Here is a 25,565-nt window from a genome sequence, read left to right on the forward strand (position 1 = left end):
TAATCTTTGAAACACAAAAGATAGCAGCCACAGAAGGTGGTTTCACTTCTTTTTGTCATGCAAAGCAGCGTTATCATGTGTCTGACAGCGAAGGACTCTGAGAAATCTGGACCGCTGAACTCAGTCGTCATTGGGTTGTTCAGCCAAAGGCATGCGGCGTCGTGTGCTGATGCTTATTACCATGACAACGTGATGAGAAAAGTTATACGGCGGCCGTCTTAAAGTGACATTTTGTTTTTTGAGAGTGACCCCATTGACTCAGAAATGTACCTCTGTTGGGTTTGTTAGATTTACAGTCTAATATCCCCTTTCTGTGCTTAAAGGGGAGCATCGTAATAACCTGTGTGCGCAAGCCATATTCAACAGGGTGCGATATGAAATGCAACTGTTGCTCTGGAGTCTATAAATTGTTTGTTTTTGTTTGTTGACTCTTTGCTATCATTGCCTTTATTTTGTTTTCTGTACTTGCAGCAGACCCTGATGTGTATGTGTATGTGTATGTGTATGTGTGTGTGTGTGTGTGTGTGCATGTGCGCGTGTGTGTGTGACAGGTGTTGGTCTTGGCACATGCTGTAACACTTTTTTGTTGCCAAAAATATTCTTGCTCATTTGACTGTGAACCTTTCTTTCTCTGTCCTGCCTGTTTTCTTGCTTCTGCACACACACACACACACACACACACACACCCTCTCGTTCTCAGGGTTTCATTTATGTTGATCCCATCTGTGTAGAAAACCTAACATCACAGACCCGTTATTTTTATACGTGCAGGATGTGTGTTCACGTGTATGTATGTTTGTGTGTGTGTGTGTGTGCGTGCTCCTGATGACATCCCGTTGTGTCCCTCACCCCCGACTGGATCATCACCACAATGACTGTACTGTTCACACACTCTTTTTCTCTCTCGCCTTTCTTCTGCAGACTCTCAGCTGACTCTTGCTGGCTTTTATGTCTCTCTCTGTTCTCCCTTCTCTTCATTTCTCCCTAAGCAGGTGTATCACAGCGGATTGTGTTTTCATTCAGCTTTTTATGAACAAACATTGTTTGATTGTCGGGAAACAGCAGCAGGAACATGCAATAACGTTCTTTGTGCTCACCAACATTGGAGCTTTTTCACTTCAGGGTCACTGACTCACTATTTTGTGGCCTCAGTGATCACTACATGTGTTTATGGATCACTGCATCTGAAAAAAATACCAAACAGACACAAACGCTACTAACACATTTCTGTGCAGGAAGTAAAATCCTCTAAATAGCTAAAACTGATACTTCAGAACTGTGACTGTCAGTGTGGAAACGTAACAAAGTACATTTACTATTGTAAGTAAGTACCAGTAGTAAACTTGAATACAGTTTTGAGGTTTTTGTATTTCACGGGAGTATTTCTATTTCATGCTACTTTAAACTTTTACTATTTTTTACTTATATTGTACTTTTTACTTTACTATGTTTATCTGACAGCTCAGCCTGTTTGCACGAAAAAGGCATATGAATGTCATGATAATGCGAAAGGCATTTAGTGTGCGATACGACAACTTTCTTGCTTTTGGCGTGTAATTTGTACGGAATGTAGTCCGTACAGAGTCAGTGTAAACGCATCCGGGTAAATATGTTACGCTCAGAGCTAGTGACGTAGAATAAAAAGGGAGAAAGAAAGTTTAAGGTGGCTGGGAGAGGAGGTGGTGTTTGAGACCGGTGTTTTGGTTTTGTAAATTACGTTAGTGATGTTTGTGACGTGTTTTCCGTACATATTTTATTTAGTTTACGTACTTATTTTAAGCCCAAATATGTTTTTCCTAAACCTAACTACCGTGAGTGGTTTTGTTGCCTCAACCTAACTGCGGATGTTATCGTCGTTTTTTTGTGTGGAGTACAAATGACACGCGGAAAGGCTAAAATCCGTCCTCATAACACCAGGAATGTCCGTGCTATTTATACACCTCACGTGAGACTGGTTTGGACAGCTAGTTACTGCTGTTCAATGCCCAAACAGGTTAAATTATATATTATTTCACAACAAATTAAATATTAGAGAAAAGTAAAAAAAATGACTACAAAGCAGGACCTTGTTTCCTACCTTATTCTCTCCACTACATACCATAACATACATCTCATGACCCCTCACATTTATCTTGTGGCCTTTTGGCGGGGCCTGACCAGTGTTCAACCTCTAGGGTCTGAAAAGTGAAGCCAATGCTGAAGTGCCTTAAACTTGTATTATTTCTAATAGCCAGCAGGGGGCGACTCCTCTGTTTGCAATAAGAAGTCTGATTGTATAGAAGTCTATGAGACAATGAGCCTACTTCTTACTTGATTTATTACCTCAGTAAACATTGTAAACATGAGTTTATGGTCTCAATCGCTAGTTTCAAGTCTTCTTCAATACAGCATGATGTTCATTTAGTAAATTATGGTCCCATTCAGAGTCAAATAGACCATAAAGCAGGGTATGCTTTAGGGCGTGGCTACCTTGTGATTGGCAGGTCGCTACCACGGCGGTGTCGGGTCTGCGAGTTGTCCGCTTTTTTCCTCTTACAACTTCAACTCTTTCACAGTGTTTTCAGTTCATGAAAGTCAATTGTAACATGTACATCGCCTAAAAATGTCTTATTCAGTGTTCGGTTGTACTTAGCTCCAACTTCTCGTGTCACTTCTGGTTGCAAAAAAACAAGATGGCGAAGGCCAAAATGACAATTTCAAGGCTTAAAAATGGCAGTCCACAAACCAATGGGTGACGTCACTGTGACTATGTCCACTTCCTATATACAGCCTATGGACCTGACCCCTAGGTTGGACAGAAAAATACCTAACTGTTTATAAAGTAGTAGCTTCACCTCAACTGGCTACAACATTAAAATGCCACTGATGACGCATTATTGCATCTTTTACTTAAGAAGGACTTTAATGAAGCACTTTTACCTGTAATGGAGTATTTTTACACTAATGTATTGGTTCTTTTACATAAGTAAATTATCTAAAACCTTCTTCCATCACTGACTGTAAAAACCTCGGGCTGCTTGCTTGTGTCCTCATTTTCTTTCTGTTTCAGGTAGGTCAAGCTGACAGTCATGCTTATATGCTAATTTAATAGGACATCTCTACAACCCTCTTTGTTGTATCATGAATGAGTATTTTCACCCAACCAACAGCAAATCCAAAGCGTTTAAATGAGATACGGTGGCCTTCAATAATTTTTATTTATTAAAATGATTGTTGTTGATCTTCACAATTGCAAAGAAGAAGCACTCGAGCCGCCCCATCTGTGCCCTATCTCCCGCCTGATTCCCCCCCCCCCCGTTAGTGTAATATGCAAATCTATGCAGCAAGGTCCTCCAAAGATCTAATCAGACATCTCCTCTAATGGATCACCTGTAGTGTGAGTATAAAGCCTTTGGTATTAGCTTTCATTGAGTAATTGTGCTCATACGATTGTGTATGTACACTCACATATGAAGTAGCATGCATGTTGGCAGGACAGGAAAAAATAATCTGGGTCTGAAACTATTTAAAGAAAAGCTGGGTGATGATGTCACCGCATTGGCGTCATTTGAGGCGTCGTTCTGGGGCAGGACGAGATTTTTGGGTCAGTTTGTCTAGAAATGTCGAGGAAGTCTAACAAAATAAGAGCACTGTGAGTTAAATTTGGCGCACACAGTCTGTAATGTTCAGCATATATATTCATTTTAGCATTGACCCAAGACAGAAGCCGTCTGAGAGGGCTTTAAGTTGTCACATTTGACTTGTACGTAACTCCATAACCGACTATTCTGTGGTTCCGCTGATGAGTTGAGATGCATCAGACAAACACCATCTCACTGAGCTGCTATTCTTTAGAGTGGAATTAAAGATTAGATTAAACAATTCCTCATTTTGCTGCAGTCGACATAGAGCAATAAAAACCTGTCTTTAATATGAAGCATTTACACTTAATGAATGTGAAAAAGAGAGAAGAGTGACATCTGCTGGCCACAGAGGTACATCGCATACTAAAGTAAAGATGATCTAAAGAGTTAAATGTGATTGTTTGTGCCTGACTATCAAGCCTTTGTGGTGCAGGTCTGAATTTCTGGTGTCTTTGCCAGAAACCACATCAACTCTGATGTGTCACTATTGTTTAATGGGGACATTTTCAGGTTCAGACTTGTATTCTGGGTTTCTACCAGAACATGTTTACATGCTTAGATGTGCAAAAAACTTTATTTTTCTCATACAGTCTGTCTGAATATACCTGTGTTCACCCTCTGTCTGAAACTCTGTTTTAGCGCCTGTCTCTTTAAGCCCCCCTCCTGAAAAAGCCCAGTCTGCTCTGATTGGTTTGCAAAAAAAATATGGTACACATTGGTAGTTCTCAAGCAGTGGGCGATATATTCTAAGGAGCCTGCATGTACATAGGAAGGGCAGCCAAATATGTTGAATGACATGTTTTCTGATCTAGGCTGCCCACAAAACACTGTCTGAGTTGTCTTATTTTACAGTTGTTGGGTAGGTAGGCACTCCAGATACCCAAATGTATGTGCACAAGCACTGAAAAAGGGAGTTTTTCATAATATCCCCACAATATAGATTGTGTACAGTATGTATTAGAGCTGTCAATCGATTAACATATTTAATTGCGAAGAATTGCATGATTGATCATAGTTTATCGCGATTAATTGCAAATTAATCACACAATTTTTTTTTTGTCCAAAATGTACGTTAAAGGGAGATTTGCCAAGTATTTAATACTCTTATCAACAAAGTAGTGGGAAAATATGCTTGCTTTATGCAAATGTGTATATTTATTATTTGAAATCAATCAACAACATAAAACAATTACAAATATTGTCCAGAAACCCTCACAGGTATTGCATTTAGCATTTAAAAAAATATGCTCAAATCCCAACACTGCAAACTGCAGCCCAACAGGCAACAACAGCTGTCAGTGTGCTGACTTGACTGACTTGCCCCAAACTGCATGTGATTATCATAAAGTGGGCATGTCTGTAAAGGGGAGACTCCTGGGTACCCATAGAACCCATTTACATTCACATATATTGAGGTCAGAGGTCAAGGGACCCCTTTGAAAATCGCCATGCCAGTTTTTCCTCGCCAAAATTTAGCATAACTTTGGAGCATTATTTAGCCTCCTTCGCGACAAGCTAGTATGACATGGTTGGTACCGATGGATTCCTTAGGTTTTATAATTTCATATGATGCCAGTATGTCCACTCTAGCTTTAAAACAGAGCCCACTCAACAATACAATACTTTACATCGTAAAATCGCAAGTTGCGTTTATGCCTTAAGATTAGACACGTTAAAACTAATTTGCTTTAACACGTTATTATCGCGTTAACTTAGACAGCCCAAGTATGAATTGAATTCTTTCTGATCAAAGTTAGTCTTAAATGGTGAATTAAAACAAAGGGAAAACAAATCTAATAATATATGAATTTTTAATAATGGTTATATCAGAAAATAATGTTTCAATACATCACTTGAAACCACATTAAAACAGGCAAAAGAACAGGTAATAAAAAATATTTTTTTTCCATTTATTTTAAAGCTAATAGAGAGGAAGCTATGAAGATAAATCACCACATGATCTCAGCTCAGTGAGGTGTTAGAATAAACACTGGGTCAGTCAGTTAGTTTGGAGCCTCTCTTTGGCCTCGATGAGCTTCCTCACCCACAGCTGAGACGGGTCGGCACAGATTTCATTACCGTTCATCATCTTGAAGCTAAAACAGAGACAGATTGTTGATGCCATTTTCAGTGTCAACTTTTTTTCAACAGGTAGTGTGGTGTTTAGTAATCCATTTGTTGTTTATATGTAAATCTATATTAATACTTGCATGCCTGTACATTTGCTTAAATTCCTGTATGTCTGCACGTGAATCTTCGTGTGTATTTGTTCTCGGCACTGTGTATGAATATATTGAAAGCTACTAAAAGTCCATTTTCTTTTGTATATTTAAAAAAAACAAGGCCAATGAAATTGATTCTGAGCTTTTAAGGTTGAAGTTTAATAACAGGAGATACGACACTCACATGACACCCTCCATGGAACAGCTACTGTCTGCGTACTTGTAGCTCACCACGTTGTTCGTACGCAGCCTGGAGGAAAGAAACGTTGTACAGCACTTATCTGGAGCAAAGCTGCCTGGGAAAACCAAGAGAGAAACACAAATGTCATGAACATATACTGTAGCGAGACCAATGCTGACCTTACACCAAACCACGCTTCAAGCGATTTCACTGTCGCAGACATATTTCCAATGTCGGAATAAAATCACGAGAGTTTTGCTAGAGTTGTGGCGCGCTCCCGTGATCTCAATTGTTTAGTGTAAGGTGGTTGTAAGTGGTATTCAACACAAAACCATTACATCGACATGAAATACTCTTTTTTACGCATTATCCCATTACACTTTTAACTCTTTAGAGAATAATGCAGCTGTAATCTGCTGAAGGAAGCTGTGGTTTGATTCTGATATTCAACATTTTGCTAAGTAACAAAAAACTTTAAATCATGTAAATGCTATTAACTTAGCACTGTATATATAGAAAATACATAAATCTACTTATCTGCTTTATGTTTCTAAATCAGTGACTGTTCATAATGATCTCATTTATAAAACCTTTCCTCTCCCAACACTCAGAAATGAGACAGTGTAAACCTTATTAGGCTGACTCAGCCTTTACTGTAATGACCAATTGTTTATTTTAATCTCTTTTTAAATTATGGAACGGTATCACTGATTATTTTTGATCTGTTATCAGATAATATAACATTTAATTGGTCTATAAGAGATATATTAAGACATTATTACAGTGACCTATAAGGATAGATTTGACTTTTTAAGAAAAAAAAGTTCATGTAGACCGCTTACCTTGATCGGCCCGGACAGCAAGAGATGAGAAAAGCAAGGTGGAGATCACCAGAATGATGGGGCTCTTCATCATCATCATCATCATCATCTTGATCAGCTTTTGTTGTCTGTCTGGCTTGACGTCTATCTGGTTGTCTTCTTTCTGTCCGCTTCACTCGTAGCCCCTCACTTTTATTATGCTGTGTGTGTGTCTGTGTGTGTGTGTGTGTGCCTGTGTGTGTGTGTGTGTGTGTTTGTGGCAGCAGGCACAGGTAGCAGGTTCCATGAAAAAATCAAAACTACCCAGCATGCAAACATACTGCGGTCATATAGTTTTACGTGTGTGTGTGCAGTGTGCAGATGCACTGTGGTTTGAAGCTCCTTTCCCTGTCACTGGTTCATGTGGTTTAAAATGATGAACCATTTTAAACCATAAATTTAATATTATCTTTAATCGACCTCTAACAGGTGCGTAACATGCATAACCAAGGCCAAAAAAGATCTATTTTAAAAAGCAATTTAAAATATGTCACTCTTCTCAAAATGTACAGTATCCTGTAGCAGGAACTAAACTCATTGAAACCCAAGGCCACATTTTTACAATTGCAGAATGTAAGAATTACTTTAGGACTACAACAATGATTAATTAAAGTTAAAATGTTAAAATAATAACCATTATTCATTTCTATATAATTTTGTCGGAGCCACAGGGAACCACTAGAGAGGGGCTAAAGAGCCGCAGGTTGCTGACCCCTGAACTAGGGAAGCCTAATGACCACAAATAAACATCATTAATCTGTCAGCATTACAAACAGAACACGTACAAATTGTCTGCTATCTGTGTTAACTGGTGACTCAGCTGAATGCGTTGTAGTTGCTCGTATTGGCGGCAGTTATGTTTTAATCAATGTTAAAGGCTGTGCTAGATGACGGAACACACAAAACAGTTGCCGGATTCATCTATAGGTTGGGGATGCAGAATTAATGGGGATAGGTATCATTTTTGGGTCTAAAAGAGCTTAAATGCATGTCGTATATACTGTATATATATGTATTACATATACACCGATCAGCCATAACATTAGGACAGCATGGGCACCCTGACCGGTCTGCGGCTACACAGCCCCATACGCAACAAACTGCGATGCACTGTGTGTTCTGACACCTTCCTATCGGAACCAGCATTAACTTTTTCAGCAGTCTGAGCTCCAGTAGCTTTTCTATTGGATCGGTCAACACTGGCCAGCCTTCGCGCCACACGTGCATCAATGAGCCTCCGGTCTGACCCTGTCGCCGGTTCACCGGTTTTCCTTCCTTGGACCACTTTTGGTAGGTCCTGACCACTGCAGACAGGGAACATCCCACAAGACCTGCAGTTTTGGAGATGCTCTGACCCGGTCGTCTACCCATCACAATTTTGCCCTTGTCAAAGCCGCTCACATCCTTACGCTTGCCCATTTTTTCTGCCACCAACACAAAGTTCAAAGTTCAAAATGTTCACTTGCTGTCTAATATATCCCACCAACTGCCAGGTGCCATTGTAACGAGATAATCAATGTTATTCACTTCACCTGTCCGTGGTCTTAATGTTATGGCTGATCGGTGTATGTGTTAGCTTTTTATATGAAAAACATCATGTTACAGATTTTAAACGGGAAATTAAGGGAGGGAGGTGGGGAGGGCACCCATCTGGACTTGAACCTGGTGTGGTGTGGTTCATGATCAGCACCTTAACCAGTACGCCACAGGGACGCACCTGTTCTAAAACACTGACACGCACAGGTAGAGTAAGATGTGGTCTATTGAAATAGTTTCATTCTCTCAACCACATATCATAACATACATAACTTACCACATAGTAGGTCGATATTTAGTTAAAATAATATTCACACGAGAAAAGATCAGCATGAAAGCTGGTTCAGAAATATCTTCCTGGGTGTCAGATCATCCTGAATCACCTCACTACTTTTGTTAGTATCGCTAGTTTAACTCTGAGCTAAATGTTCAGTGATTACGTGTCCACTTCATTTCAAACTGTAGACTGAGCCTGATTGATCTGTGTCTGACCTGCCAGATCAGTACATTGCAGCCTATGCATTTTCAATAGATAAAATAGAACAGATAGATACAATATTTGCTATGGGTCGTTATTTGCTATGGGTCGTAATTTAAAGTATCACACGCTATCAGGGGGGTAGTGGCACATTCCGTCATGTGCTCTGTCTGTTTTCGTTTTACACAATATGCAAATTAACTGTAACTTTCCTAAAATAATAACCTTTTTTAAACGCTGGCTACTGCAGGCATCCACCCTCTGACTCGAACTGAAACCTGTGGTTTTCTAACAGAGGAAAGTATATATAGGGATTTGGCAGTAACAGGTTTGGTTATTAGCTAATTAATTAATAAATAATAATATAATTATTAATATTAATACAAATTATCAATAAACATTAATAATAAACGGGGCACCACCCTGGAATTGGGAACCAATAACCAAAACGTTAATGTACTCTCATTAAATATACTAAACTATCAATTTGGAACGTTGATTAATAATTAAATTAATAACTATAACCAAAATAGATAGTAAAGGTTGAAGGATATCGGAGCTCTTGACGTAGCAGAGGTTGGCATTATTCACTCTTGTACAACATTAAACAGACCAGCATGTATATTCCACAAACATTTATTTACAAGATAATAAAGGTTTAAAACACAATATTAATCTAACTAAATAACTAAACTAAACAAACCAAACAAAGTGTATAAGCGTGCGTGCGTGCGTGCGTGAAGATGGCTTCTTGTCTCAAGATGTCTGCCGACAGACAAAAGGGGCGAGCACTATAAAACTACAAAGATGGCGGGATCAAAGATGGCCGCCAACATGTCACCACATGGCCTCTTTGTTCTTCGGAACACATGTGCTCAGGAAGGACAGAGAGGGGTTGATGTGGGGGTTAAGATTATCTGAAGCTGTATGTTTATGTTTAACTAATTCAGTTTCTGTATGTGATCTTAATGTGTGTTAGATATGCAGTGGGTTAGAAAAGATGGTTTGTTTGCATGCAAGACCTTGTCTATGTGAAGCATAAACTAAACACATCAGATGTGGCGAAGCCATCTACCCAAATACAAATAACTACAAATAATATCACAACAGTTAAACTCAATGAATAACATTAATCATGTCAATACCAAGTACATTCAAGAAATCACAGTTGAACAGTCTTGCTCAGCCATGTGCAATTGCTACTGCTAAAGTAAGCCCAGTACGTTACCGATCCATGGAAGAAAAGGGTTTGTAATTCCATGTGTTGAAGTTATGGTTCCAAGTAAAAGATGTTGTCTTTGCTGTGCTCAAATCCAGTGCAGATTGGAGGAAGCTGATCGCTCCAATACTTCTTCCCAGCAGCTTGGTGCTAACTTCCTTGCGGCTGTTGCTTGAAGTTAGTTGGTAAAAAGGCAGGCTCTAGCGTCTTCTGCCTCAGAAGTTCCTTGTGTTGCTATGTCTGTTTCCTAACAGGCCATAGATCAGAGCAGCAGCTCACCTCCACAGGTCAGGAGGTGAGGAGAAGGAGCAGGAAAGAGATTCCTCTGGTTTTGTCCTGGGTGAATTTCACACCTATGTGTGAATGCTACAGTAGCCAATGGCTACTGAGCTGGGTCCACAGCCAATGGCTGCATGACTCAAGGATCCTGAGAAGCGTAGTTCATTGTCTTTGCCACAGAAAGTGTGAAATGGAAAGTCTGTCTTTTCAACGTGGGGTGGTGCGGTGGGGAGGAGGGCATTATTTTCCTGCACGACAGATCGAGGCTCACAGCAAATTTGCTCATCTTAGCTTCTTGATTTGCCAATTTTTTTCTAATTTTTGTGACCTCAGCAAAACTCTTTCCAGATTCATCAGAGAACATAACTAGTTGGCTAAAGAAATTAGCTTACATTTTTGGAATATTTAAATCACTCTAGTGGTGAAATTGATCACCAGTGAGTTTGACACTTACCTGGAGTTTTACCTACTCTGGAGCAGGTGATGTAAAATGTCATTTTGTGCCACATAATGACCACGCAGACAAATCTCTCAGAGCCAGGCTAGCTGTGTCCCCGTTTCCAGTCTTTATGCTAAGCTAAGCTAACCGGCTGCTGGCTGTAACCTTTATATTTAGCTTGTATATGAGAGCGGTATCAATCTACTTATCTGTGAACTCTCTGCCAAAAAGCAAATAAGTCTTTTACCCAAAATGTCAAAGTCCATATCCCAAGGTGTTGATTTAAAGGTACAGTGTGGAGGATTTGGCGCATCTAGTGGTGTGGTTGCAGATCGCAACCAACTGAGCTCTAGACTGCGACCATAATGGTCGCATATGCAATCTTTTTTTGAGAGTGTGCGAGTTAAATTTTTACCTAGTCGCATTTGTGCGAGTGCATGATCATTACTATTTTGGTAACACGGTAAGAGCGTTGGATATTGCAGATGAAAGCAGTCCTTTTTGTTCCTCACTGGCGCAGCCTCTCTCCCGATCATGCACTCTCCTCTGTTCTGTGTAAACCTTTGCGCGTTTTTGAAATGTATTCATTATTTGTTATGTTTGTGTGTTCTTTCTTTCATTTATTTGGTTAAACGCATGTGGCAGGATGAATGAAACAAGTGACGAAACTGATTACCTCTATATACCTGCAGTAGTTCCAAAAACACTGGATACTACACTTCCCATGATGCAACTTGATAGCATCTTTCATTATGCTACATTCCATTTGAACTGAGAAGTCAGAATTTCCAAGTACCCAGTTGGAAATTTCAACTGGAACGCCCCCTGAAGTCAGATTTCCGACTCAGAAAATCGGACGAACCTCGCCAACCCAAACCTCAAAATCCAAGATGGCTGCTCAGTGCATCAACCGTAAAAAAACTGTAGTAATATACTGTTTATTAGCACTTCTGTCTTATTTGTGTCTCATTAAATCAGTCGTACGCACAGTACTGTCCAACTTCTACCTGTAGGCATGTTGCTATGGTGTTTGTATGCACAAAATATGGAGTAATGAGTCGTTATCAACTGGTATTGCTAACCTGGCTAGAGGAAACTCTTAAGTTTTCCGACTTGTTGTACTGGATTTGGGTGTGACGTCATTCCCAGCTTCGACTTCCAGTTCCCGAGGTAAATGAAATGCAGCATTAGACCATCCGTGCATGCAATAAACATCCATGTTTTAAATGCTACGACTCCAAAGGCTTGCTGTTAAAAATGTGTAAACTGAACTTGATGTGTAAAATCAGTAAAGTGCCCCTCTAAGTGTAGAATAGTAGAATAATGATTTTTAAGATGTACTCAAAATGGGACCTTGAACTCACTGTTCTCATAATAACCAGCGAGAATAACTGGTTACCGTCCATGCCTGAATAAATGAGTCTGTCTGGTGCCTGCGCTCCCTAAAAAACATAATGTTCCTTGATAACGTATCAGAGAATTCCTCATTTGGACAACTCTTACATAACAATGATGAAAACTCCTGTTCCTGCACGTCGAGCACACGCACTTCCACTCACATGCATGCAAACGTAGACATACAGACGCACATATACAGGAAATTTAACATGAACTAAAGAGAAGGGAGTTCAAAATACTTTTCATAAATGTATTAATTGACTGACTTAAAAGGAACAGTACAGAAATGGATGGAAATCAACATAAATTTGACCAGTGCAGTAAAGAGTGACTGTCACAGGACTTATGATAATGTCAAGAAGAGAAATGGCTTCATGAGAATGTACTTTATCTTAGTTGTTTCTGGTTTTGACAAAGAAATTAAGAATGAAAAAAACCCTAATCTTGATATTTTATCTAAAATTCATCAAAAAAACACCATCTCACTGAGCTGCTATTCTCAAGAGTGCAATTAAAGATTAGATTAAACAATTCCTCATTTTGCTGCAGTCGACATAGAGCAATAAAAACCTGTCTTTAATATGAAGCCTTTACACTTAATGAATGTGAAAAAGAGAGAAGAGTGACATCTGCTGGCCACAGAGGTACATCGCATACTAAAGTAAAGATGATCTAAAGAGCTAAATGTGATTGTTTGTGCCTGACTATCAAGCCTTTGTGGTGCAGGTCTGAATTTCTGGTGTCTTTCTCTGCCAGAAACCACATCAACTCTGATGTCACTATTGTTTAATGGGGACATTTTCAGGTTCAGACTTGTATTCTGGGTTTCTACCAGAACATGTTTACATGCTTAGATGTGCAAAAAACTTTATTTTTCTCATACTGTCTGTCTGAATATACCTGTGTTCACCCTCTGTCTGAAACTCTGTTTTAGCGCGTTGTCTCTTTAAGCCCCCCTCCTGAAAAAGCCCAGTCTGCTCTGATTGGCTTGCAAAAAAAATATGGTACACATTGGTAGTTCTCAAGCAGTGGGCGATATATTCTAAGGAGCCTGCATGTACATAGGAAGGGCAGCCAAATATGTTGAATGACATGTTTTCTGATCTAGGCTGCCCACAAAACACTGTCTGAGTTGTCTTATTTTACAGTTGTTGGGTAGGTAGGCACTCCAGATACCCAAATGTATGTGCACAAGCACTGAAAAAGGGAGTTTTTCATAATATCCCCACAATATAGATTGTGTACAGTATGTATTAGAGCTGTCAATCGATTAACATATTTAATTGCGAAGAATCGCATGATTGTTCATAGTTTATCGCGATTAATTACAAATTAATCACTATTTTTTTTTTGTCCAAAATGTACGTTAAAGGGAGATTTGCCAAGTATTTAATACTCTTATCAACAAAGTAGTGGGAAAATATGCTTGCTTTATGCAAATGTGTATATTTATTATTTGAAATCAATCAACAACATAAAACAATTACAAATATTGTCCAGAAACCCTCACAGGTACTGCATTTAGCATTAAAAAAAATATGCTCAAATCCCAACACTGCAAACTGCAGCCCAACAGGCAACAACAGCTGTCAGTGTGCTGACTTGACTATGACTTGCCCCAAACTGCATGTGATTATCATAAAGTGGGCATGTCTGTAAAGAGGAGACTCCTGGGTACCCATAGAACCCATTTACATTCACATATATTGAGGTCAGAGGTTAAGGGACCCCTTTGAAAATCGCCATGCCAGTTTTTCCTCGCCAAAATTTAGCATAACTTTGGAGCATTATTTAGCCTCCTTTGCGACAAGCTAGTATGACATGGTTGGTACCGATGGATTCCTTAGGTTTTATAATTTCATATGATGCCAGTATGTCCACTCTAGCTTTAAAACAGAGCCCACTCAACAATACAATACTTTACATCGTAAAATCGCAAGTTGCGTTTATGCCTTAAGATTAGAGACGTTAAAACAAATTTGCTTTAACATGTTATTATCGCGTTAACTTAGACAGCCCAAGTATGAATTGAATTCTTTCTGATCAAAGTTAGTCTTAAATGGTGAATTAAAACAAAGGGAAAACAAATCTAATAATATATGAATTTTTAATAATGGTTATATCAGAAAATAATGTTTCAATACATCACTTGAAACCGCATTAAAACAGGCAAAAGAACAGGTAATAAAAAATATTTTTTTTCCATTTATTTTAAAGCTAATAGAGAGGAAGCTATGAAGATAAATCACCACATGATCTCGGCTCAGTGAGGTGTTAGAATAAACACTGGGTCAGTCAGTTAGTTTGGAGCCTCTCTTTGGCCTCGATGAGCTTCTTCACCCACAGCTCAGACGGGTCGGCACAGATTTCATTACCGTTGATCATCTTGAAGCTAAAACAGAGACAGATTGTTGATGCCATTTTCAGTGTCAACTTTTTTTCAACAGGTAGTGTGGTGTTTAGTAATCCATTTGTTGTTTATATGTAAATCTATATTAATACTTGCATGCCTGTACATTTGCTTAAATTCCTGTATGTCTGCACGTGAATCTTCGTGTGTATTTGTTCTCGGCACTGTGTATGAATATATTGAAAGCTACTAAAAGTCCATTTTCTTTTGTATATTTAAAAAAAACAAGGCCAATGAAATTGATTCTGAGCTTTTAAGGTTGAAGTTTAATAACAGGAGATTCGACACTCACATGACACCCTCCATGGAACAGCTACTGTCTGTGTACTTGTAGCTCGCCACGTTGTTCGTACGCAGCCTGAAGGAAATAAACGTATCACAGCACTTATCTGGAGCATAGCCTGGGAAAACCAAGAGAGAAACACAAATGTCATGAACATATACTGTAGAGAGACCAATGCTGACCTTACACCAAACCACGCTTCAAGCGATTTCACTGTCGCAGACATATTTCCAATGTCGGAATAAAATCACGAGAGTCTTGCTAGAGTTGTGGCGCGCTCCCGTGATCTCAATTGTTTAGTGTAAGGTGGTTGTAAGTGGTATTCAACACAAAACCATTACATCGACATGAAATTGTCTTTTTTACGCATTATCCCATTACACTTTTAACTCTTTAGAGAATAATGCAGCTGTAATCTGCTGAAGGAAGCTGTGGTTTGATTCTGATATTCAACATTTTGCTAAGTAACAAAAAACTTTAAATCATGTAAATGCTATTAACTTAGCACTGTATATATAGAAAATACATAAATCTACTTATCTGCTTTATGTTTCTAAATCAGTGACTGTTCATAATGATCTCATTTATAAAACCTTTCCTCTCCCAACACTCAGAAATGAGACGGTGTAAACCTTATTAGGCTGACTCAGCCTTTACTGTAATGACCAATTGTTTATTTTAATCTCTTTTTAAATTATGGAACGGTATCACTGATTATTTTTGATCTGTTATCAGATAATATAACATTTAATTGGTCTATAAGAGATATATTAAGACATTATTACAGTGACCTATAAGGATAGATTTGACTTTTTAAGAAAAAAAAGTTAATGTAGACCGCTTACCTTGATAGGCCTGGACAGCAAGAGATGAGAAAAGCAAGGTGGAGATCACCAGAATGATGGGGCTCTTCATCATCATCATCTTGATCAGCTTTTGTTGTCTGTCTGGCTTGACGTCTATCTGGTTGTCTTCTTTCTGTCCGCTTCACTCGTAGCCCCTCACTTTTATTATGCTGTGTGTGTGTGTCTGTGTGTTTGTGGCAGCAGGCACAGGTAGCAGGTTCCATGAAAAAATCAAAACTACCCAGCATGCAAACATACTGCGGTCATATAGTTTTACGTGTGTGTGTGCAGTGTGCAGATGCACTGTGGTTTGAAGCTCCTTTCCCTGTCACTGGTTCATGTGGTTTAAAATGATGAACCATTTTAAACCATAAATTTAATATTATCTTTAATCGACCTCTAACAGGTGCGTAACATGCATAACCAAGGCCAAAAAATATCTATTTTAAAAAGCAATTTAAAATATGTCACTCTTCTCAAAATGTACAGTATCCTGTAGCAGGAACTAAACTCATTGAAACCCAAGGCCACATTTTTACAATTGCAGAATGTAAGAATTACTTTAGGACTACAACAATGATTAATTAAAGTTAAAATGTTAAAATAATAACCATTATTCATTTCTATATAATTTTGTCAGAGCCACAGGGAACCACTAGAGAGGGGCTAAAGAGCCGCAGGTTGCTGACCCCTGAACTAGGGAAGCCTAATGACCACAAATAAACATCATTAATCTGTCAGCATTACAAACAGAACACGTACAAATTGTCTGCTATCTGTGTTAACTGGTGACTCAGCTGAATGCGTTGTAGTTGCTCGTATTGGCGGCAGTTATGTTTTAATCAATGTTAAAGGCTGTGCTAGATGACGGAACACACAAAACAGTTGCCGGATTCATCTATAGGTTGGGGATGCAGAATTAATGGGGATAGGTATCATTTTTGGGTCTAAAAGAGCTTAAATGCATGTCGTATATACTGTATATATGTATTACATATACACCGATCAGCCATAACATTAGGACAGCATGGGCACCCTGACCGGTCTGCGGCTACACAGCCCCATACGCAACAAACTGCGATGCACTGTGTGTTCTGACACCTTCCTATCGGAACCAGCATTAACTTTTTCAGCAGTCTGAGCTCCAGTAGCTTTTCTATTGGATCGGTCAACACTGGCCAGCCTTCGCGCCACACGTGCATCAATGAGCCTCCGGTCTGACCCTGTCGCCGGTTCACCGGTTTTCCTTCCTTGGACCACTTTTGGTAGGTCCTGACCACTGCAGACAGGGAACATCCCACAAGACCTGCAGTTTTGGAGATGCTCTGACCCGGTCGTCTACCCATCACAATTTTGCCCTTGTCAAAGCCGCTCACATCCTTACGCTTGCCCATTTTTTCTGCCACCAACACAAAGTTCAAAGTTCAAAATGTTCACTTGCTGTCTAATATATCCCACCAACTGCCAGGTGCCATTGTAACGAGATAATCAATGTTATTCACTTCACCTGTCCGTGGTCTTAATGTTATGGCTGATCGGTGTATGTGTTAGCTTTTTATATGAAAAACATCATGTTAGAGATTTTAAACGGGAAATGAAGGGAGGGAGATGGGGAGGGCACCCAGCTGGACTTGAACCTGGTGTAGTGTGGTTCATGATCAGCACCTTAACCAGTACGCCACAGGGACGCACCTGTTCTAAAACACTGACACGCACAGGTAGAGTAAGATGTGGTCTATTGAAATAGTTTCATTCTCTCAACCACATACCATAACATACATAACTTACCACATAGTAGGTCGATATTTAGTTAAAATAATATTCACACGAGAAAAGATCAGCATGAAAGCTGGTTCAGAAATATCTTCCTGGGTGTCAGATCATCCTGAATCACCTCACTACTTTTGTTAGTATCGCTAGTTTAACTCTGAGCTAAATGTTCAGTGATTACGTGTCCACTTCATTTCAAACTGTAGACTGAGCCTGATTGATCTGTGTCTGACCTGCCAGCTCAGTACATTGCAGCCTATGCATTTTCAATAGATAAAATAGAACAGATAGATACAATATTTGCTATGGGTCGTAATTTAAAGTATCACACGCTATCAGGGGGGTAGTGGCACATTCCCTCATGTGCTCTGTCTGTTTTCGTTTTACACAATATGCAAATTAACTGTAACTTTCCTAAAATAATAACCTTTTTTAAACGCTGGCTACTGCAGGCATCCACCCTCTGACTCGAACTGAAACCTGTGGTTTTCTAACAGAGGAAAGTATATATAGGGATTTGGCAGTAACAGGTTTGGTTATTAGCTAATTAATTAATAAATAATAATATAATTATTAATATTAATACAAATTATCAATAAATATTAATAATAAACGGGGCACCACCCTGGAATTGGGGACCAATAACCAAAACGTTAATGTACTCATTAAATATACTAAACTATCAATTTGGAACGTTGATTAATAATTAAATTAATAACTATAACCAAAATAGATAGTAAAGGTTGAAGGATATCGGAGCTCTTGACGTAGCAGAGGTTGGCATTATTCACTCTTGTACATCATTAAACAGACCAGCATGTATATTCCACAAACATTTATTTACAAGATAATAAAGGTTTAAAACACAATATTAATCTAACTAAATAACTAAACTAAACAAACCAAACAAAGTGTATGTGCGTGCGTGCGTGCGTGCGTGCGTGCGTGCGTGCGTGAAGATGGCTTCTTGTCTCAAGATGTCTGCCGACAGACAAAAGGGGCGAGCACTATAAAACTACAAAGATGGCGGGATCAAAGATGGCCGCCAACATGTCACCACATGGCCTCTTTGTTCTTCGGAACACATGTGCTCAGGAAGGACAGAGAGGGGGTGATGTCGGGGTTAAGATTATCTGAAGCTGTATGTTTATGTTTAACTAATTCACAGTTTCTGTATGTGATCTTAATGTGTGTTAGATATGCAGTGGGTTAGAAAAGATGGTTTGTTTGCATGCAAGACCTTGTCTATGTGAAGCATAAACTAAACACATCAGATGTGTGAAGCCATCTACCCAAATACAAATAACTACAAATAATATCACAACAGTTAAACTCAATGAATAACATTAATCATGTCAATACCAAGTACATTCTAGAAATCAAAGTTGAACAGTCTTGCTCAGCCATGTGCAATTGCTACTGCTAAAGTAAGCCCAGTACGTTACCGATCCATGGAAGAAAAGGGTTTGTAATTCCATGTGTTGAAGTTATGGTTCCAAGTAAAAGATGTTGTCTTTGCTGTGCTCAAATCCAGTGCAGATTGGAGGAAGCTGATCGCTCCAATACTTCTTCCCAGCAGCTTGGTGCTAACTTCCTTGCGGCTGTTGCTTGAAGTTAGTTGGTAAAAAGGCAGGCTCTAGCGTCTTCTGCCTCAGAAGTTCCTTGTGTTGCTATGTCTGTTTCCTAACAGGCCATAGATCAGAGCAGCAGCTCACCTCCACAGGTCAGGAGGTGAGGAGAAGGAGCAGGAAAGAGATTCCTCTGGTTTTGTCCTGGGTGAATTTCACACCTATGTGTGAATGCTACAGTAGCCAATGGCTACTGAGCTGGGTCCACAGCCAATGGCTGCATGACTCAAGGATCCTGAGAAGCGTAGTTCATTGTCTTTGCCACAGAAAGTGTGAAATGGAAAGTCTGTCTTTTCAACGTGGGGTGGTGCGGTGGGGAGGAGGGCATTATTTTCCTGCACGACAGATCGAGGCTCACAGCAAATTTGCTCATCTTAGCTTCTTGATTTGCCAATTTTTTTCTAATTTTTGTGACCTCAGCAAAACTCTTTCCAGATTCATCAGAGAACATAACTAGTTGGCTAAAGAAATTAGCTTACATTTTTGGAATATTTAAATCACTCTAGTGGTGAAATTGATCACCAGTGAGTTTGACACTTACCTGGAGTTTTACCTACTCTGGAGCAGGTGATGTAAAATGTCATTTTGTGCCACATAATGACCACGCAGACAAATCTCTCAGAGCCAGACTAGCTGTGTCCCCGTTTCCAGTCTTTATGCTAAGCTAAGCTAACCGGCTGCTGGCTGTAACCTTTATATTTAGCTTGCATATGAGAGCGGTATCAATCTACTTATCTGTGAACTCTCTGCCAAAAAGCAAATAAGTCTTTTACCCAAAATGTCAAAGTCCATATCCCAAGGTGTTGATTTAAAGGTACAGTGTGGAGGATTTGGTGCATCTAGTGGTGTGGTTGCAGATCGCAACCAACTGAGCTCTAGACTGCGACCATAATGGTCGCATATGCAATCTTTTTTTGAGAGTGTGCGAGTTAAATTTTTACCTAGTTTTATTTGTGCGAGTGCATGATCATTACTATTTTGGTAACACGGTAAGAGCGTTGGATATTGCAGATGAAAGCAGTCCTTTTTGTTCCTCACTGGCGCAGCCTCTCTCTCCCGATCATGCACTCTCCTCTGTTCTGTGTAAACCTTTGCGCGTTTTTGAAATGTATTCATTATTTGTTATGTTTGTGTCTTCTTTCTTTCATTTCTTTGGTTAAACACATGTGGCAGGATGAATGAAACAAGTGACGAAACTGATTACCTCTATATACCTGCAGTAGTTCCAAAAACTCTGCATACTACACTTCCCATGATGCAACTTGATAGCATCTTTCATTATGCTACATTCCATTTGAACTGAGAAGTCAGAATTTCCGAGTACCCAGTTGGAAATTTCAACTGGAACGCCCCCTGAAATCAGATTTCCGACTCGGAAAGTCGGACGAACCTCGCCAACCCCGACCACAAAATCCAAGATGGCTGCATCAACCGTAAAAAAACTGTAGTAATATACTGTTTATTAGCACTTCTGTCTTATTTGTGTCTCATTAAATCAGTCGTACGCACAGTACTGTCCAACTTCTACCTGTAGGCATGTTGCTACGGTGTTTGTATGCACAAAATACGGAGTAATGAGTCGTTGTCAACTGGTATTGCTAACCTGGCTAGAGGAAACTCTTAAGTTTTCCGACTTGTTGTGCTGGATTTGGGTGTGACGTCATTCCCAGCTTCGACTTCCAATTCCCGAGGTAAATGAAATGCAGCATTAAACCGTCTTTGCTTGCAATAAACATCCATGTTTTAAATGCTACGACTCTAAAGGCTTGCTGTTAAAAATGTGTAAACTGAACTTGATGTGTAAAATCAGTAAAGTGCCCCTCTAAGTGTAGAATAGTAGAATATTGATTTTTAAGATGTACTCAAAATGGGACCTTGAACTCACTGTTCTCATAATAACCAGCGAGAATAACTGGTTACCGTCCATGCCTGAATAAATGAATCCGTCTGGTGCCTGCGCTCCCTAAAAAACATAATGTTCCTTGATAACGTATCAGAGAATTCCTCATTTGGACAACTCTTACATAACAATGATGAAAACTCCTGTTCCTGCATGTCAGGCACACGCACTTCCACTCACATGCATGCACACGTAGACATACAGACGCACATATACAGGACATTTAACATGAACTAAAGAGAAGGGAGTTCAAAATACTTTTCATAAATGTATTAATTGACTGACTTAAAAGGAACAGTACAGAAATGGATGGAAATCAACATAAATCTGACCAGTGCAGTAAAGAGTGACTGTCACAGGACTTATGATAATGTCAAGAAGAGAAATGGCTTCATGAGAATGTACTATATCTTAGTTGTTTCTGGTTTTGACAAAGAAATCAACATTGAAAAAAACCCTGATCTTGACATTTTATCTAAAATTCATCAAAAAAACACCATCTCACTGAGCTGCTATTCTTTAGAGTGCAATTAAAGATTAGATTAAACAATTCCTCATTTTGCTGCAGTCGACATAGAGCAATAAAAACCTGTCTTTAATATGAAGCCTTTACACTTAATGAATGTGAAAAAGAGAGAAGAGTGACATCTGCTGGCCACAGAGGTACATCGCATACTAAAGTAAAGATGATGTAAAGGGTTAAATGTGATTGTTTGTGCCTGACTATCAAGCCTTTGTGGTGCAGGTCTGAATTTCTGGTGTCTTTCTCTGCCAGAAACCACATCAACTCTGATGTGTCACTATTGTTTAATGGGGACATTTTCAGGTTCAGACTTGTATTCTGGGTTTCTACCAGAACATGTTTACATGCCTAGATGTGCAAAAAACTTTATTTTTCTCATACAGTTTGTCTGAATATACCTGTGTTCACCCTCTGTCTGAAACTCTGTTTTAGCGCCTGTCTCTTTAAGCCCCCCTCCTGAAAAAGCCCAGTCTGCTCTGATTGGCTTGCAAAAAAAATATGGTACACATTGGTAGTTCTCAAGCAGTGGGCGATATATTCTAAGGAGCCTGCATGTACATAGGAAGGGCAGCCAAATATGTTGAATGACATGTTTTCTGATCTAGGCTACCCACAAAACACTGTCTGAGTTGTCTTATTTTACAGTTGTTGGGTAGGTAGGCACTCCAGATACCCAAATGTATGTGCACAAGCACTGAAAAAGGGAGTTTTTCATAATATCCCCACAATATAGATTGTGTACAGTATGTATTAGAGCTGTCAATCGATTCATATATTTAATTGCGAAGAATCGCATGATTGTTCATAGTTTATCGCGATTAATTACAAATTAATCACTATTTTTTTTTTGTCCAAAATGTACGTTAAAGGGAGATTTGCCAAGTATTTAATACTCTTATCAACAAAGTAGTGGGAAAATATGCTTGCTTTATGCAAATGTGTATATTTATTATTTGAAATCAATCAACAACATAAAACAATTACAAATATTGTCCAGAAACCCTCACAGGTACTGCATAAAGCATTAAAAAAAATATGCTCAAATCCCAACACTGCAAACTGCAGCCCAACAGGCAACAACAGCTGTCAGTGTGCTGACTTGACTATGACTTGCCCCAAACTGCATGTGATTATCATAAAGTGGGCATGTCTGTAAAGGGGAGACTCCTGGGTACCCATAGAACCCATTTACATTCACATATCTGGAGGTCAGAGGTCAAGGGACCCCTTTGAAAATCGCCATGCCAGTTTTTCCTCGCCAAAATTTAGCATAACTTTGGAGCATTATTTAGCCTCCTTCGCGACAAGCTAGTATGACATGGTTGGTACCGATGGATTCCTTAGGTTTTATAATTTCATATGATGCCAGTATGTCCACTCTAGCTTTAAAACAGAGCCCACTCAACAATACAATACTTTACATCGTAAAATCGCAAGTTGCGTTTATGCCTTAAGATTAGAGACGTTAAAACAAATTTGCTTTAACACGTTATTATCGCGTTAACTTAGACAGCCCAAGTATGAATTGAATTCTTTCTGATCAAAGTTAGTCTTAAATGGTGAATTAAAACAAAGGGAAAACAAATCTAATAATATATGAATTTTTAATAATGGTTATATCAGAAAATAATGTTTCAATACATCACTTGAAACCGCATTAAAACAGGCAAAAGAACAGGTGATAAAAAAATATTTTTTTTCCATTTATTTTAAAGCTAATAGAGAGGAAGCTATGAAGATAAATCACCACATGATCTCGGCTCAGTGAGGTGTTAGAATAAACACTGGGTCAGTCAGTTAGTTTGGAGCCTCTCTTTGGCCTCGATGAGCTTCCTCACCCACAGCGCAGACGGGTCGGCACAGATTTCATTACCGTTGATCATCTTGAAGCTAAAACAGAGACAGATTGTTGATGCCATTTTCAGTGTCAACTTTTTTTCAACAGATAGTGTGGTGTTTAGTAATCCATTTGTTGTTTATATGTAAATCTATATTAATACTTGCATGCCTGTACATTTGCTTAAATTCCTGTATATCTGCACGTGAATCTTCGTGTGTATTTGTTCTCGGCACTGTGTATGAATATATTGAAAGCTACTAAAAGTCCATTTTCTTTTGTATATTTAAAAAAAACAAGGCCAATGAAATTGATTCTGAGCTTTTAAGGTTGAAGTTTAATAACAGGAGATACGACACTCACATGACACCCTCCATGGAACAGCTACTGTCTGTGTACTTGTAGCTCGCCACGTTGTTCGTACGCAGCCTGAAGGAAATAAACGTCGCACAGCACTTATCTGGAGCATAGCCTGGGAAAACCAAGAGAGAAACACAAATGTCATGAACATATACTGTAGAGAGACCAATGCTGACCTTACACCAAACCACGCTTCAAGCGATTTCACTGTCGCAGACATATTTCCAATGTCGGAATAAAATCACGAGAGTCTTGCTAGAGTTGTGGCGCGCTCCCGTGATCTCAATTGTTTAGTGTAAGGTGGTTGTAAGTGGTATTCAACACAAAACCATTACATCGACATGAAATTGTCTTTTTTACGCATTATCCCATTACACTTTTAACTCTTTAGAGAATAATACAGCTGTAATCTGCTGAAGGAGGCTGTGGTTTGATTGATATTCAACATTTTGCTAAGTAACAAAAAACTTTAAATCATGTAAATGCTATTAACTTAGCACTGTATATATAGAAAATACATAAATCTACTTATCTGCTTTATGTTTCTAAATAAGTGAATGTTCATAATGATCTCATTTGTGAAACCTTTCCTCTCCCAACACTCAGAAATGAGACGGTGTAAACCTTATTAGGCTGACTCAGCCTTTACTGTAATGACCAATTGTTTATTTTAATCTCTTTTTAAATTATGGAACGGTATCACTGATTATTTTTGATCTGTTATCAGATAATATAACATTTAATTGGTCTATAAGAGATATATTAAGACATTATTACAGTGACCTATAAGGATAGATTTGACTTTTTAAGAAAAAAAAGTTAATGTAGACCGCTTACCTTGATAGGCCTGGACAGCAAGAGATGAGAAAAGCAAGGTGGAGATCACCAGAATGATGGGGCTCTTCATCATCATCATCATCTTGATCGGCTTTTTTTGTCTGTCTGGCTTGCCGTCTATCTGGTTGTCTTCTTTCTGTCCGCTTCACTCGTAGCCCTTCACTTTTATTATGCTGTGTGTGTGTGTGTGTGTGTGTGTGTGCATGTACCCAGCATGCAAACAAACATGTTTGTGGTCATGTGGTCAACGTTTCTCAGAAGAGTGAGGGGCGGAGGACAGAGGTGGTTGTGGTTGTGAGCGCAGATTCTATGAAATACAAAACATATTCGTACCTCAGTAATTTTACGTGTGTGTGTGTGCACCGGCAGATGTGTGGTTTGAAGCTCCTTTCGCTGTCACTGGTTCATGTGGTTTAAAATGATGAACCATTTTGAACCATAAATTAAATATTATCTTTAATCTACTTCTAACAGGTACGTAACATGCATAACCAAGGCCCAAAAAGATCTATTTTAAAAAAGCAATTTAAAATATGTCACTCTTCTCAAAATGTACGGTATCCTGTAGCAGGAACTAAACTCAATGAAACCCAAGGCCGAGGGCGGTACAACAATCTGTCCACAAATCTATGTTCTGCTCTGTGAGTGGTGATGTTTTATCAAGATATAGTTGTTTCTCCTGTGTATATATATAAATTTTGTTTACAAAATCAGCACTTGCTGCATCAATCTCACAGGCATATTATGAAAATTTAAGGGCATTTTTGACTATATTGATGCTATTAATACTGACTAATACTGGTATACAGAAGTAAATAAGTCGCCATTACAGCGGTGGCGTGTCCTTATTATATGTGGACATTTGAATGCAAGCTGTCTTAAGAAGTGTAAAATTTTGTACATTTACGTGTTACTTTTGACAACGATGTCTAGGAGT

General features: G+C 39.0%; 2 protein-coding genes across 2 annotated transcripts; both read right to left on the minus strand.

Annotated features, from left to right (window-relative positions):
* Positions 1–4,755: 4,755 nt before the first annotated feature.
* LOC141756015 (C-C motif chemokine 4-like) lies at positions 4,756–7,029 on the minus strand. Its single transcript, XM_074615433.1, has 3 exons — positions 6,869–7,029; positions 6,030–6,141; positions 4,756–5,719 (listed from the first exon to the last, which is right to left on the minus strand). The coding sequence occupies exons 1-3, from the start codon at positions 6,954–6,956 to the stop codon at positions 5,623–5,625; spliced, it is 297 nt and encodes a 98-aa protein (XP_074471534.1). The 5' UTR covers positions 6,957–7,029; the 3' UTR covers positions 4,756–5,622.
* Positions 7,030–14,327: 7,298 nt separating this feature from the next.
* Positions 14,328–24,784, minus strand: LOC141756583 (uncharacterized). The gene is made up of 6 exons (XM_074616447.1): positions 24,629–24,784; positions 23,795–23,903; positions 23,397–23,484; positions 15,774–15,906; positions 14,938–15,046; positions 14,328–14,627 (listed from the first exon to the last, which is right to left on the minus strand). Exons 1-6 carry the CDS (start codon positions 24,708–24,710, stop codon positions 14,531–14,533), a joined length of 618 nt encoding a protein of 205 aa, XP_074472548.1. The 5' UTR covers positions 24,711–24,784; the 3' UTR covers positions 14,328–14,530.
* Positions 24,785–25,565: the final 781 nt, after the last annotated feature.

This window comes from Sebastes fasciatus, chromosome 18 (genome assembly GCF_043250625.1).
Source record: "Sebastes fasciatus isolate fSebFas1 chromosome 18, fSebFas1.pri, whole genome shotgun sequence".
Lineage (NCBI taxonomy): Eukaryota > Metazoa > Chordata > Actinopteri > Perciformes > Sebastidae > Sebastes > Sebastes fasciatus.

Excerpts from the sequence above, each read along its gene's own strand:
- LOC141756015 (XM_074615433.1), bottom strand. The coding sequence starts at position 6,956 with ATGATGATGATGATGATGATGAAGAGCCCCATCATTCTGGTGATCTCC. Across the intron at positions 6,142-6,868 it reads TGCTGTCCGGGCCGATCAAG|GCAGCTTTGCTCCAGATAAG; the intron begins GTAAGCGGTCTA and ends TGGTTTTCCCAG. Across the intron at positions 5,720-6,029 it reads TGTTCCATGGAGGGTGTCAT|CTTCAAGATGATGAACGGTA; the intron begins GTGAGTGTCGTA and ends TCTCTGTTTTAG.
- LOC141756583 (XM_074616447.1), bottom strand. The coding sequence starts at position 24,710 with ATGATGATGATGATGAAGAGCCCCATCATTCTGGTGATCTCCACCTTG. Across the intron at positions 23,904-24,628 it reads TGCTGTCCAGGCCTATCAAG|GCTATGCTCCAGATAAGTGC; the intron begins GTAAGCGGTCTA and ends TGGTTTTCCCAG. Across the intron at positions 15,047-15,773 it reads TGCTGTCCAGGCCTATCAAG|GCTATGCTCCAGATAAGTGC; the intron begins GTAAGCGGTCTA and ends TGGTTTTCCCAG.